Source organism: Sturnira hondurensis, unplaced genomic scaffold (genome assembly GCF_014824575.4).
Source record: "Sturnira hondurensis isolate 20B ecotype Veracruz unplaced genomic scaffold, ASM1482457v3 Scaffold0013559, whole genome shotgun sequence".
Taxonomy (NCBI): Eukaryota; Metazoa; Chordata; class Mammalia; order Chiroptera; family Phyllostomidae; genus Sturnira; species Sturnira hondurensis.
In genome coordinates, this window is record NW_028086190.1 from 3638139 (window position 1) to 3653159 (window position 15021).

General features: G+C 35.3%; 1 protein-coding gene across 1 annotated transcript in view; it reads right to left on the reverse strand.

The window, feature by feature from the left end:
* CNTLN (centlein) overlaps nt 1-15021 on the reverse strand; it is a 289299-nt gene that overhangs the window by 43411 nt on the left and 230867 nt on the right. Inside the window, exon 19 of the mRNA XM_037061920.1 lies at nt 2782-2973. Within this exon, the coding sequence (XP_036917815.1) occupies nt 2782-2973 (192 nt within the window). The remainder of the gene's footprint in view (nt 1-2781; nt 2974-15021) is intronic.

Below are 15021 nucleotides of genomic sequence, written 5' to 3' on the forward strand. Positions count from 1 at the left end.
CATGTCTAATATGGGTAAACCAAAATGCACATGAACACTCTAATTACTGAGTGAGCCAGGTCCATTTGAGAAGCATACCTAAGAATTTACATAGAGAAGTCTAAAATCAATTGGATAAAATAAAAAAAGATGTATGTAGACCTTTAATAGTTCAAATCTCACCAGTTTTTCTCAAGCATAAAAACATCAGTTGGAAAATAAGTAAATTTTGGAAAATTTTGTTAGCAATTTGATACCTGGTATGGGTTGAAATGTGTCCCTTCAAAACGGACATGTTGAAACCCTAACCCCCAGGAGCTCAAACTGTATTTGGATGGGGTCTTTAAAGACGTAATTACGGTAAAATGAGACCCATATGGTGGGTCTTAATCCAATGGGACAGGTGTCCTTACAGGAAGAGATTAGGACACAGACCACACAGGCTGCCATCTAACCACATGAGGACGCAGCAAGAAAGTGGCCGTCTACATACCAAGGAGAAAGGCCTCAGAAGAAGCCAAACCTATTTATACCTTGATCTTGGACTTCTAAACACCGAGATTACATGAAAATAAAGTTCTATTATTTAAGCCACCCATGGCATTTTGATATGGCACCCCTGGGAAACTAATACAAGATGGAAACAGCAATTTGTAGTAGCACAGAGTATGATATATTTACAGGAGACTGGCCTGGTAGAATATTTCCATACTGAAACATGAAACAAAACAAAGGTAAAGATGCACCCTTTCTGTTCCTGTGCAGCCTACTCCGTGTTCTGGGACCCTGGGCTAGATACGGACAGTGTCACTTCAAACTGCCACCAAGCATGGTCTAAACTGCTTTAGGCATTCTCGTTAGTCTCACCTTTGTGACTCACAGAACCCTCCAAATGAGAGAGAAACTCATAGGTGAATGAAAGCTTACACCACGGGAAATCATAATGCTGATAACAGATATTCATAGGGGCCTATTATTAGCAAAACTAGGTTAGACCATTAGTAGGAAGTAAATTAAATAAGTAATACATAAATCAACTGAAAATTTAACAATTTAAAAACTTTTAGAAGTCTGATTAGACATTACTGGATCTAACATTCTATTTTTGGTGAAAACTAAAGTTATGCTAAGGATCATGAGGACTTAAACATAAGAAGAATTCATAGAACTATGAATTAAAGATCTGTAATAAATAAAAGAATATTTCAGTCATTTTACCCTCTATATAGAAACATTCTACTTGAATGAATAAATATGAAATATTCTTTTGATATATTTTATTCTACTTTATCAGACACAGAAACATATTTTAAGAGAAGATACATGAACCAAAGCCTAAAAGTATTTTTCTCACATTTCTATTATGTAAGGTATTTAAACTTATAAAATGTAGTGGTTGAGGCAAGTTCTGCATATAAACACTGTCCAAAGAAGATAGTATTCAAAAAGCATCGAAATTAATGTCAGTGTGTAAATCTATTATTAATAAAGCAAGATATTTTCAAACAATAATACGTTCATTTACTTTAAACTTAATCCTACTTTATTAGTAATTGTTCACTTACAGATATTATTGGAGAGTGCACATATCATATTTTGAATTGAAAACAACTGATCTATTTGACAATTCAATATTCTAACACCCCCTTCACAGTCATGGCTATTTCCTTCCTGACATACTCAAGGCATTTCCAACCAGAGTTTTCTCTCTAGTGCTTCTCAAGATAGTGATAGTCTCATATACACTGTCCCTCTGGCTTCCAGTTAGCAAAAACAATTAAATAAATGAGTTTTTTAAAGCAGCATGAAAATGAACTTTCCAGCTAACACTTAGAAATCCTGTTTCATACAAGTTAATTCTATTCAACCTAAGGTCAGCCTTACTTTTAAATTGTTGAGAGTTTCACTTAGAAACGATTCTTTATAAACAAAAGGAACACCACTTTTTATTCTTATTCTCAGGTTTACCTTACTGAAATGTACTAAAGCAACCCACCTTTGCCTGTACTTCTTGCTTCCCTCACTTCCCTTTACCTCCCCCATCTGCAACCAACAACAACCGAATTACAATAGTAGCAAGTGTGTAAAGGGAAGCATTCTGCTTAACTTGCTACATTACATGTTTGAAAGGAATTCTGTTCAGTGGAGGAGGGAAGGATGGGGGCAGAGTGGAGTTGAGTCATGGAATACAATGACAATGTCCAGTTTCCATTATCTCCTAAATGAGGATATCATGGTCTGTTGTCATTTTTTTCAGGAAATAGTATTGTGAGTTACTAGATTTAAAATGCAAGGACACAAAAAATGTGGGGGGACTGACTGTGCGAGTGGAGGGATGGGGCAGGGGAGAGCAATGGGGAAAAGACAGGACAATGTAATTAAACAATAATTTTTTAAAAGATAAAAGGATTAAGAAAAACTCACAGATAAACAAATTTATGGTCATTACCAGGTGGGGGGAGGCAGGAAAGAATAAGAGGGATAAATGGTGATGGAATAAGATATGATTTGGGTAGTGAACATGACTAAGGTGATGTATTGCGGAATTGTTCACCTTAAACATATGTAATTTTATTAATCAATGTAACTTCAATAAATTTAATTAAGAGTAAAATAAAATTTGAAAAAAGAATCTACCATGCTAAAATAGGAAGATGAGGTTGAATGCAGTTTTAATAATTTTTGCATTATTTATACCACAATTTACCTTTATTATTAAAATTAAATTAGAATTAATAAACATGTCTTTAAGGATCCAGTAACTTAATGTATGTTCTCACCATTAATAAAGATTATATTCACCTTTAGTTTACACTGTAGTTGCTTCATTTCCAAATCCATGCTCCTTGAAGGGCCAAGTGACGTAACTTGTATCCGTGGAACTGTTACCTGGGAACCTTCTTCTGCCAAACTTGTGATTTCAGATGAGGACTCCAATTTCTTTAGTAAGCCTTCTTTTTCTTTTCGAAGTTCAGCCAAATCTAAACTTAGCTTCTTTTTTTTTTAAAGAAATACAAACGTAAATATATTATAAAAATAATTATATTTGATTTAACAATTATCAGCCTATCGCAGAAAATGCTAAGGAAAAGAAATAAATTATAAAAAGTTACTACAGCCCTGGCTGGTGCAGCTCAGTGGATTGAGTGCGAGCCTGTGAACCAAAGGATCGAGGTTCGATTCCCAGTCAGGGCACATGCCTGGGTTGCAGGCCAGTTCCCAGCAGGGGACTCATGAGAGGCAACCATACAATGATATTTCTATCTCTCTCTCTCCCTCCCCCTCTAAAGATAAATAAATTTTTAAAAAGTTATTACAAAAATTACAACCTCTATGAGTTTTTTTTTTATTAAGGTCATAGGACTAGCAAAGGTTAAAATAAAATGGACCAGCTGTACTCTGTAGCTTTAGTTTGGCTGGTCTTTACTCATGATGTGCTGTTTCTTTGCCTTCACATATACATGGGGGAGCCGGAGATGCACATATTCCATAACCTTGACTTCAGGGCTGATGTACTTAACTAGTGAAAGCCAAGCTGGAGCAGGATGAGATAACAGATGTTAGTTGTTTATTCCACTGGGTAGGTCTTACCATTCTATATTGCAGCCAAAATGCTTCTCATTTAGCAACATAAATGTTAAGCCCAATTAGAAAAAGAGGCTTATTAGAGATTTAATTCAAATAAATAGCATACAAACAAATTCACTCACTCTTATGAACTTGATTGATAGTTGACAAGTCCAATTTGTAATGCTGAGGTGGACTGCACTAAACTCCTTACATTTGAATTTTTAATAACATATACATTTTACTAAATGACACAGTGGTAGTATTTTTATGAAACAGTATAGAAGAAACTGTCTGAACGTCAGCCCTTTTCACACCAATCTGTAGTCAGCAGAATGCCACCAAGCTGTCATGGCGTAACAGCTCTGTGCTCCTTTCGAGGATAACTGCATTACTATTTTATTATTCCAAAGAAGCTTATAGTGTGGTGCTTTAACATAAGGAACAATTACACAAAATGGTACTAAAATCTCTCAGAGGGGGGAAATCTGGTTTTGTTAAGAATTCTAATTAGAAAGAGCAAAAGATAGAGCTAACGTACAGTAATGTAAATATGGGACATAGTGGCTAGAGTATGAACACTATGCTTCAACACAACTTCCAGAAACTACACAAATAATATGAACATTTCAGATCATGGATTCAAAACTAGGGCTTGACGTATTTGACATTATACTATGTCTTGATGAAATAAAAATATGTTTGATAAAAAGTATTTTGGCTATATTTTAACTTATAATCTAAAAGTGTGGTTCTATAGAATCTCAGGAAATAACCATTCATAAATGTTCCCAATGGCACCTGATAATTAACATCTAAAAGCAAACTTAAAATTGCCATAAAGCTGAAAATCTTCCTGGTTACTACCCCAGCTTGAATTCATCTTGCTCCCTGTTTATTGATTTTCTACAACCAATCAATTATCAGGTTCTACAAATTATGTAATGTTTCTTATATTCATTTCCTTCTATTTTTCAAATTGAACTTATTGAACTCAACAGGTCTCAGATGTGCAATCTACATTGTCTGCATACTGTATGGTGTGTTTGCCGCCCCAAGTCTCCTTCCATCACCATTTATCTCTCCTTTACCTTGCTCTTTCTCTTCCTAAGTCCCCCTTCCCTCTGGTAATCACCATACAGTTGTCCGTGTCCATGAGTCTTTTTTTTTTACTTTGTTTAATGCCTTTCCCCTTCTCTCCCAGCACTCAACCCCGGCCCCCAACTCTGACAGCTGTGTGTTCTCTGTATCCATGAGTCTGTCTCTACTTTGCTGGTTTATTTTATTCATTAGATTCCACAAATAAGTGAAATCATATGGTACTTGTTTTTCTCTGATTGGCTTCTTTCACTTAGCGTAATACTCTCCAGATCTACCCATGGTGTTGCAGAAGGTAAGATTTCCTTCTTTTTTAAGACTGAATAGTATTCCATTGTGTAAATATACCACAGCGTTTTTTATCCACTCAACTACTGATGGGCCCTTGAACTGCTTCCGAATCTTGGCTATTGTAAATAATGCTGTAATGAACACAGGGGTACATATATTCTTTTGAGATAGTGTTTTGGGTTACTATGAACAATAATTAAAACTCTCCCTGCAACTTTCCCTAATTCAAAGATACAATTTAGGAAATTATATCTTTTATACAATTTCCTAAAACAACACTGACCCATTATTCCCTTATTCAAAACCCCTTCAAGGTTTCTTGCCCATGTGGCATAAAATTAGGATATTTGTGGTCATGTCAAGGCTCTCTAAGATTTACCTTCCACCTGCATTTCAGTCAGACATCATCTGAAGTCACACCTGCCTGTCAGTCCCCAAACTAGTCCCCCATTTCTCCAGCAAGGACTCTACACATGGTGTTTCCTTCTGCCAAATTGGCTCTTCTGTTCAATGAGCAGACTGTTACCCTCTCCTTTGTGAAAAATCCTCTGTTCTTACCCTTTTCTTCAACAAAGTATTAGCCTAGCTCCATTCTCTTAGCTCCCATAGCACTGTGCCTGTCCTCAACCTTGAACCCTAGAAAATCCTCACAAGAGGACTGTGCCTTTGTTCACCTTTGTATGCCCCATAGTATCTACAAATAATGCCTTCTATATAGTAAGAACCAAAAGAAAGGTTTCAAAAATTCAAGTCTTCCTATTTGCAGTACAGATGATGCTAAAAGGATATAGTAGCTTCAGCTGGTATTTATAATCTATTAGTTTATCACTACATAAATTAAAATACACTTTTATTAGCAATGTAATATTATTAGCTTTTACTTAAGTCCTATGCACTGCAGCATTTGTCAACCCTGCATCTAAGTTAAACTTTTGAGATTTTCATTTGGTAAGACATAACTCATGACTATAATTCTAGGTCAGTCTCAGGCAACTTGGAAAACTAAATGATGAGGCTCTTGTCTTCCTATGAACAGTCCCAGTGGCTTCTCTCATTTGTTAAATTTGCCTGCCATTAGATTTCTGTCTATTCCTTCCACAGTGGCAGATCCAGACACTATACATCCTTCATGGAGGAAAGAACGAGCCAATAAATATATTTCTCTAAAAGACATGTCTATGTAGATTTTAACTTCATTTAACAATATAAAAGTTTATTGAATTAAGAAATACTGATTTTATGGATACAATAAACCAAATACTCATATTAAAATATAAATCATGTTTAAATGATATTTAAAATCTACAACATTTAAAATACATTTCTAATACCGGTTATTTATGCCTGAAAATGCTGTGAGGGCCCTTGTTGCAACAGAGGAAACAGGCCATCAATATGGAACCCTTGGGTTACCCTTTAGAATTTTGGACAAATAATTATGGCTCTATTAATGACTTCTCTCAGTTTAAGCATTCTGTTTCTTATTTAAGAAGTCCCATGGATGAGACAAGAAGTATAAATAGCTTTCTTTGTCTACCCTTGGTTTGGCATGTGAGGCTGCTACTATGGTGACCTTAGAAAGGGGTTTGCTGTAAAATCTACCAATAAATTGAGATTACATATAAAATTGTCACTGTTTAATCAGAAACATGATTCCCATTTCTATGTTACATTTTGTCTACAATCAAGGATTTAAGGATAAATATTTATCTCATATTATACTGAAACCATAAATGCTAAGAAAATATATGAAAGACATCATTCCTGGATTCTAGTTTTGGGTCTACTGCTTACCGCTGGGTGGTGCTGAGCTAGCATGTCACTCTCTTTCCTTATTTAAAAAAAGGGATGATGCTGCTTACCTGGCAAAGATAACTGTGAGTGCAGAATTTTCTAAACAATCTATGATAGTACTTGGTAAATTTTAAATGTATAGCACTATTGTTAGCATTATTATCTTGTGGTAAATGCAACCATGTAGTCTGAGAAGTGTGTTAAAGGCTGTGTGCCTGGATTAATAAAAATCTTGGTTATGCCCTGGCTGGGTGGCTCATTTGCTTGGAGCATCATTCATACAGCAAAAAGTCGCAGGATCAATCTATGGTTGGGGTGCGAACGGGAGGCAACCAGTCAATGTTTCTCTCCCCACCCCTAATCTCTTTAAAATCAATTTTTAAAATACTCAAGTGAGGATTTTTTAAAAGCTTAGTTATGTATGTAACATAACCCTATACTTTTTCCCATGACAGAAATTTTATTTTTGATGTGGGAATTATGTATTTGATCTTTATTTAGGATGCCTACTAGGCTACAAGCATGTTGCAGGCAGGTGCTTTACTCCGACACTCTTCATATCCCAGCAGTGCAATGGCTCCAAAGCCTTTTAAAAGTCTATTTCAATTTAAAAGTTAATTTTAATGAGAATGAGCAGTGAAATTTGTATTGAGTTACATGCAATCAAGTATTCTAACCAAAGGTTATAAAATAGAACCTGACACTATAAAAGTTTAAAACTAGACAACAGTAACCAGAGGGGAGCGGGGAGAGGGATAATGGCGGAAAACAGGAGAAGGGTCATCAAGGAACATGTGTAAAGGACACATGGACAAAGCCAAAGGGGGTGGGTTCCAGGGTGGGAGGCGGGAATGGGTGGGGTGGGGGCCATGGTGGGGTGAAAATGGAGACAATTGTACTTGAACAACAATAAAAAATAAAAATAAAATAAAACTAGACACTAGTTTTTTGGGGGGTTGTTTTTTAAATCATTTTTAATCATTATTCCACTAAGGGGCCTTTGAAGACATTTCTTTCTCTTTTTTTTGTACTTGTGTCATTTTTATTTTTATTTTTATTTATTTTAATTTTTGCTCAAGTACAGTTTGCTGTCTTTTACTCCCATCCCAGTTCGCCCGCCCCCCGAGTGCTAGACGCTAGTTTTTATTATTTATTTAAATATAACATTGGAGAAGCTTAAGTCTCCAAAACAGGAAGACCCCTCTAAGCAACTACAAGAATATACTGGAGACCCCATTCTTCAATAATGGGCACAGTGGGAGGCAGAATCCCCAGTTGATCCCCAGTGACCTATGCCCTTATACAATACCCTACCCTTGTATGTGAACGGGACCCATGAATATGACAGGCTATCACTCCAATGATTCCACTGTCTGAATTGTGTTATATGCTAAAAGGATTTGGTAGATCTAAATTATGGCCCTTAATCTCGTAACTTTGAGTTAATCAAAAGCAAGATTATTCTGGGTAATCCTGACCAAATCAGGTGAACCCTGTAAAGGAAGGCCAAGTGACCTTCCTGAGGACAGATTCACCCACTGGTCTTGAAAAAGTAACCTGCCATGTTTTGAGAGGAGTATATAAGGGGCTGTAAGTCAATGATGTAAGGAAGGCCTCAGGAGTTAAGAACGGTTCTTAGTCAGCAGCAATCAAGAAAACAGGCACCTCAGTCCTGTGACTACAGGACCTGAATTTTCCCAACGCACACAAGAACTTTGGAGAAAAGCCTGAGCTCCAGAAAGGAAGGCAGCCCCACTGACACACTGGTTGCATCCTTGTGTCACTCCAGCAGGGGATCTCGCTAAGGTGTGCCAGACTCCCGGCCCACAGAAACATGAGGGAATTAGCGTGTAGGTTGTTTCTAAGTTGATAAATGTGTGGGAATTTATATGTAGCACAGAAAACGAACGAATCCTAATTTTTAAAAAAATCAACCCCTTTATTGAACCTATTCCCTGTTCCCTTATTGTTATCCTGCTCCACCTTTAGCAAATATCACAGTGTATAGCTTATATAATGCCCTCACCCTGGTCTAATTTTCTTTCCTCACCCATAATTAAAATTATGTTAATTTTATTTCGACTGCTTTAAAATTTTTTATTGCATTTTCCCATTATCATTTAATCCCCCGATAGCCCCCCCCATCTGCAATCACCACACTGTTGTCTGTGACCATGAGTCCTTCTTCCTCTTTGCTAAATCCCTCCTCCCCTACCCTCTCCCCACCTTAGCTGTCATCCTCCTCTCCATCTATGTATGAGTCTGTCTCTATTTTGCTTGGCAGTGTACTTTGTTCATTAGATTGCACATATGAGTGAAATCATATGGTATTTGTCTTTCTCTAACTGGCTTATTTCACTTAGCACAATGTTCTCCAGGTCCATCCATGTTGTTGTAAAGAGTAAAATTTCCTTCTCTTTTTATAGCTGAGTAGTATTCCATTGTGTAAATATCCCATAGTTGTTTTATCAACTCATCTACTGATGGACACTTAGGAGTTTTCAAAATTGTTCCATGCTCTGTTCTAGAAATATAAATTGCCTCTAACCAGATCTACACTTTGTAGCTTATTTTTATTTTTTTGAATCTTTTATTTATTGATGAGATAGAGAGAGATTGGCCTGCTGGTCCACTTATTTATGCATTTATTGATCAGTTCTTATATGCACCCTGACCGTGGATTGAACTGGAACCTTGGTGTATCATGATAATGCTCCAAACAGCTGAGCTACCCAGCAAGGGCCAGCTGCACTTTGTAGTTCCATTGTCAAGCAAAAATCCTCTAGCCAGAAGCTTGCTTCCTTTTGCTGCTTTCAACAGGAACTACTTTCAACGGAATCCCATGAACAGAGTAAATAAGCCTCCCAGGACATCTCTCCCTGTTCTCTTGCATGAGAGTTCATTCATAATTTTTTTTAATCTGAGCCACACCTTAACATTTTCTGGAAGATTTTGATATCGAATATCCAGATTCAGAAACTGACTCAATATCTGTCATTCATCCTTTTTATAGATACTATGTAGTAAAAACTATACTCTCATGTTTTCAATAATACACAAAAAAGTTATAATTCATGCCTTGAGGTAGCTACCAGTCTCTGACTTAGAAATACATAACAATAAAATACATTAAATGCTCTGAACAAATAAGAGGCTGAGGGAACTGCTGCTGCCTTCAATCCTGCCTGGTAAATGCCGGGCACAGCCAGTTTCCTTCCAAGTATCCCTCCTGGTTTCTTTCAACAAGTGTTTCCTAGATGCTGGGTAGAACATTAAAGGCCACGGCTATACCAACAACCACTCTGATTTCCAATTTTTACTCTAGAGAAAGTATCACCAGTAAGCTGAGGGCAGTCCTGAGGAGATCAAGGATCTCTTCTACAGCAGGGAGCCTCAGTTAATATTTTTATGTTCAAAAATGGATTATCAGAAAAAATCAAAGGCTTATGGAAAATATTCTATTCTACAGTCCAACTAAAAAGAAGTAACAGAAAAGGCTTTTGTGAAAAGAAGGGCTTAGGAAAAAAATCTAAGGAATAATTTCCTTAATCACCTCACACAGAATATATTTTTAGATACCCTCAGATCTTGGTATCTCCAAAGAAGAAAATACTCGACATCTGCCTATTCAATAAACATGCTTGCCGATTGTAGCACATGCAACGAACATGCTTCTGAGTATCCAACTAGTTCGGGGGCAGTGCTCCAAGGGAAAGGAATGGGATGTCGTGTAGCTCTTCACTACTAATAGGAGGCAGATTCTGACCTAACATTTTTTTCTGAACAGTAACCACACTATAACATTGAAAGACACTGTTTGGTTCTCCCCATATGTTTTTCACCACTGGACTAGAAACTTAAAGTAATGAACCATTTAAAATTTTTGGAAAACATCTTTAGTTGGGATAGTGGAATGTGAAAAGTAGATAAATAGAAATTCTAAAAAATTTGCCTACATGTGAGGGTGAATGTCTGGGTCACAGGAGCAGGGTTTCTGGAAAGTCAATGCAGGAAATAGTTGGTGGTGGAAGGAGTCTCTGCAGTCCATGATGGGGCAAAGGTTGGATGTCAAATGTTGGAAAAGGTCAATCAGTAACCAGAGTAAAAAGTGAGGGTCAGTTCCCATCTATAAGAATAGGGGAATCTGTTGTTTTTCTTTCTTCTTTTGAAACAAACCCAAAGGCCTTGAAAGTCAAAGCAGGGACAAGCAATCATTGAGCGGGAATAGTCTGTTTCCAATTACCTCACCAAAATCTTTAATCTTGAATTCTGCACAGAACTAAACGAATACATAAATAAATTCATTTATATCTCACAATCAGATTATTCTGGTTCATACTTGAGTACAGACAGTGATTTTAAAAATCTTATTATTATGATTTTAAAAGCTTAACATCACAATTTTGTCACCAGAATTAAAGCAAAAGAGACTGAAGAAAAAAATTCTAGTTGGAAAATATCTGCGTAAATCCTATGGGCAAGAACCTCCTAGAAAGTCACCATAATCTTATTGATCTTTCTCCCTCTGTGAATATAATCAACATTCTTTCATTGGGAATATTATTCTCTTACAAGGAATGAAACTAAAAGAAGTAAAATTCTGTATGTTGTCCATGTATAAGACTAAAAGCATAGTCACTTAATTAAAACATTATACGAGTTACAAAGAAAATTACATAGGTTTCTAGGTCACTAGGAGACTATTTTCCATACAAGTACTTATCTACAAAAATAAATGGTTTATATTAATAACTCTTTCAATTAGTAACAAGTGTTTTAAATTTAAAACATGAGTTTTCCTTTGTTATGATACTTGAGATCTTTAAGAAAAAGAATTAAAAATTTAAAACTATGAACCAAAAAAGAAAAAGAACAAAGATCTTAGGTAGGAATGAAATTATTAATGTAATAAAATTTCTTATAAAAAATACACTGAGTTACTACATCACTCATTTATAAACCATTTTCTGACAGATGCAGTTATTAAAAGCCTACAGTATGTTTCACAAAATGTCAAGCAAATGAAGGTAATATAGAGGACTTTTTACCAATGCGTTTGCTAGTAGTTAGACTTCAGTAGCCTTTAGAGACCATTAAGTACCCTTTGGCTAATTGGCCAATGGTAGATTAATCCTCTTTTCATTCTAGCAGCACTATTTTAACACCCTTTATACTCTGTCAGTGTAGTGTCTGAATGACAAAATAATATTGTACATGAATAATAAGCAGAAAAGTTAAATTAACATTTCATGTTTCACACGCCATACCCCTGTGTCAGAAGAACTTTCTTTTTAAGTCACTGACATTCAACTTTTTTAAACAATCTCATGTTGACATCTTATTGAGGTGAATCTTCCTAATTACTGCTAATTGCCTATCAGGAAAAAACCTCTGTTCATGAAGTGCAGTTGTCTGGCACAGATGAAGCCAGCTCCAGTGTGCACGTTAAAGACAAAGCATGACACTGAAGGTGCTACTTTGTTATAAGGTCATACTAAATACGGTTTGCAATTAACAAAGCAGTTTTTTATGATACTGAAAATGCCAATCTGCCCTGATGTGTTCAAATTATATTCTATTAGAGAAATATGGATATGTGCGTACGGATAAGAGATGCTACCCTCAGTAACATTCATGAGAAGCAAAATTAATTCAGTACCCTTACACTTTTTAATATAAGTCCTAGGTAATGCCCAATTAAAGAATCATTTTGTAAATATGTTTGAATATGATTTCTTAAAATGAAAATCACTATTTTTTCAAATGTCAAATTGTTTTTAAAAGTTTACTAATACTTTAAGTTCTCAAAATGTCCCCAGATACTGGAAACATTTAATATACATCTTCTAGTTTAATAGTTTTGATATTATATGCATTTATAATAAATATTAATCTGTGATACTAGCAGTATAGTGTTTCAAAATAATATGAATAACTAAACTAATGAATATTAACTGAGCTGAAATTAAACCATATCTCTTAAACTTCTATCCCCAACTCTATTGAAAATGAATCAGTAAAAATATATGTGAACTGACTCTGAAGTATTCATGAAAAAACATCTGACATATTCATTGCAAGAAAAGCTCAACAGTAGGTTTGTTGTTGTTTCAAATCCTCTATTCTAGTTATGCAAATAAAATCCCCCTTGAAAATGACAACCAAATACTAAATAGGAGACAAACATTCTAAACCAAAAGTATACCCAGAATAATTCATCATCATTACTACCATGAGAATTTCTCAGTATTCACATAGTAGCAGTATCAGTTCAGTCTCAGCCCTCTTAGACATTTCATCTACACATGGCATTCTTACTAATGACCATCAAGTTGCAATGCATTCCCAATTCTGAGTCCCTTTCTCAACAAGAATGAGTATGGTAGTCCCATGTGATGTCCCAAAGAATAAACTGAACAATGTCTTTCTAAAACCCTCTTTTCACTCTCCTTCCCCTGCTTTATATACACTCAACTAATCGAATAGAAATATCTATTCCTTATATGTACTGTTGACATATTTATTTAATTATATTCTCCCCAACCCCTTTGTCAATATTGTTTTTGGTAACTTAAGTTTTGTGGAAACAGATTCCACCCCAATTAAACTACTCAAACAATGAAGAAGAAAAAAATAAACATGCCAAATCATCAAAAATGTAAGTTGGTGTCTGAAACAATCCAAAGAACTTATGCACTCCAATGTTCATGGCAACACAATTTACAATAGCTAAGTGCTGGACACAACCTAAGTGCCCATCAGTAAATGAGTGGATCAAAAAATCATGCTACTTTTATACAATAGAATACTATGCAGCAGAAAGAAAGAAGGAACTCCTATCCTTTGTGACAACATGTGATGGATCTGGAGACCATTGTGCTAAGTGAAATGAGCTAGACAGTGAAAGACAAATACCATATGATCTCACCTATAAGTGGAACCTAATAAGCCAAACAAACAAGCAAGCAAAATACAACCAGAGACATTGAAATAAAGAACAAACCAACAGTAAGCAGAGGAGATGAGGGAGAGGGATAATGGGAGAAAGAGGGGAAGGTCCATCAAGGAACATGTATAAAGGACACATGGACAAAGCCAAAGGGGGTAGGTTTGAGGGTGGGAGGTAGGAATAGGTGGGGTGGGGGGCTGTGGTGGGGTGAAAATGCAGACAACTGTACTTGAACAACAATAAAAAATGTACTTTTATATGCAAAAAAACCCCTCAAGCTAAAAATGTTTGTCATTTTGAAAATTGTGATTGATTAAATAAAATACTCACTTTGGAAAAAATACATAAGTTGGTGTTTCAGGGTGATATTAATACTGTATCTGTACTGTATTTAGGTAAAAAACAGCCATAAAATTTCAAGTGAAGTTACAGTGATTGAGTTATCAGGAACTATAGGATATCTGCAGAACCTCATGAAGACTGTCTCATCCTCCTCTGATTAAACTTGATTTTCCTAAGCAACATATTATTTGATTGTTTTTCTATCCTACTGGGGTGATATTACTTCTTGTATTATGTTTTTAATTACACAAAAATGTCTTTGTTGACTGGCCCGAGGATACTAATGCTCACATAAAGTATTGTTACCAAATGGAAGTGGAACTCTAGAAAATTAAAAATTGCTCATAATACTTAATTCTTATAAAGACTTCAAAAGAAAGATATTAATAGTCTTTAAAATAATTTTTGACTCCTAGAAATTTGTTAGACCATGATACATTTCTATAATTCATATTTTTATAATATAAAGCATTTTCAACTAATCAGCCTCTAAAAAGCAAGTGTATGAACATTAAATTTGTTAACTTATACTGGAATCAATTCATAAGAGTAATGCATTATCATGCTAATATAAAGTATTACCAACTTTTGGGTAATAAACCCAAAGGCCAAAAATTGTCATTTCTACCTCCAATTTTGTATAGTAAAATGATATACATTATAAGTAGGTACTAAATATAAATAGCATGTTAATACTTAGATATTAAAATATTTTACAGATAGGGTCAGTAGTTAACTGTATATCTTTCCTCAGATGTAATACATCTAAGCTCTGAAAAAAAATTACTTGGATAAAAGCCAGTTGATAAATGAAAAAAAAATCCTACAACTCATTACAAATTTAACAGCAGCATTACTAAGTCTTCATATGATTTTGATTAATTTTATAAATACCCCCTACTAAAACTCTCAAAGGAAACAGTAATGTTTGTCTCTACTCCCTGTGTAAGTTTCAGAGAGTAAAAAAAATTAACATTTCTTTAAAGGAGTAGTTTTCACAG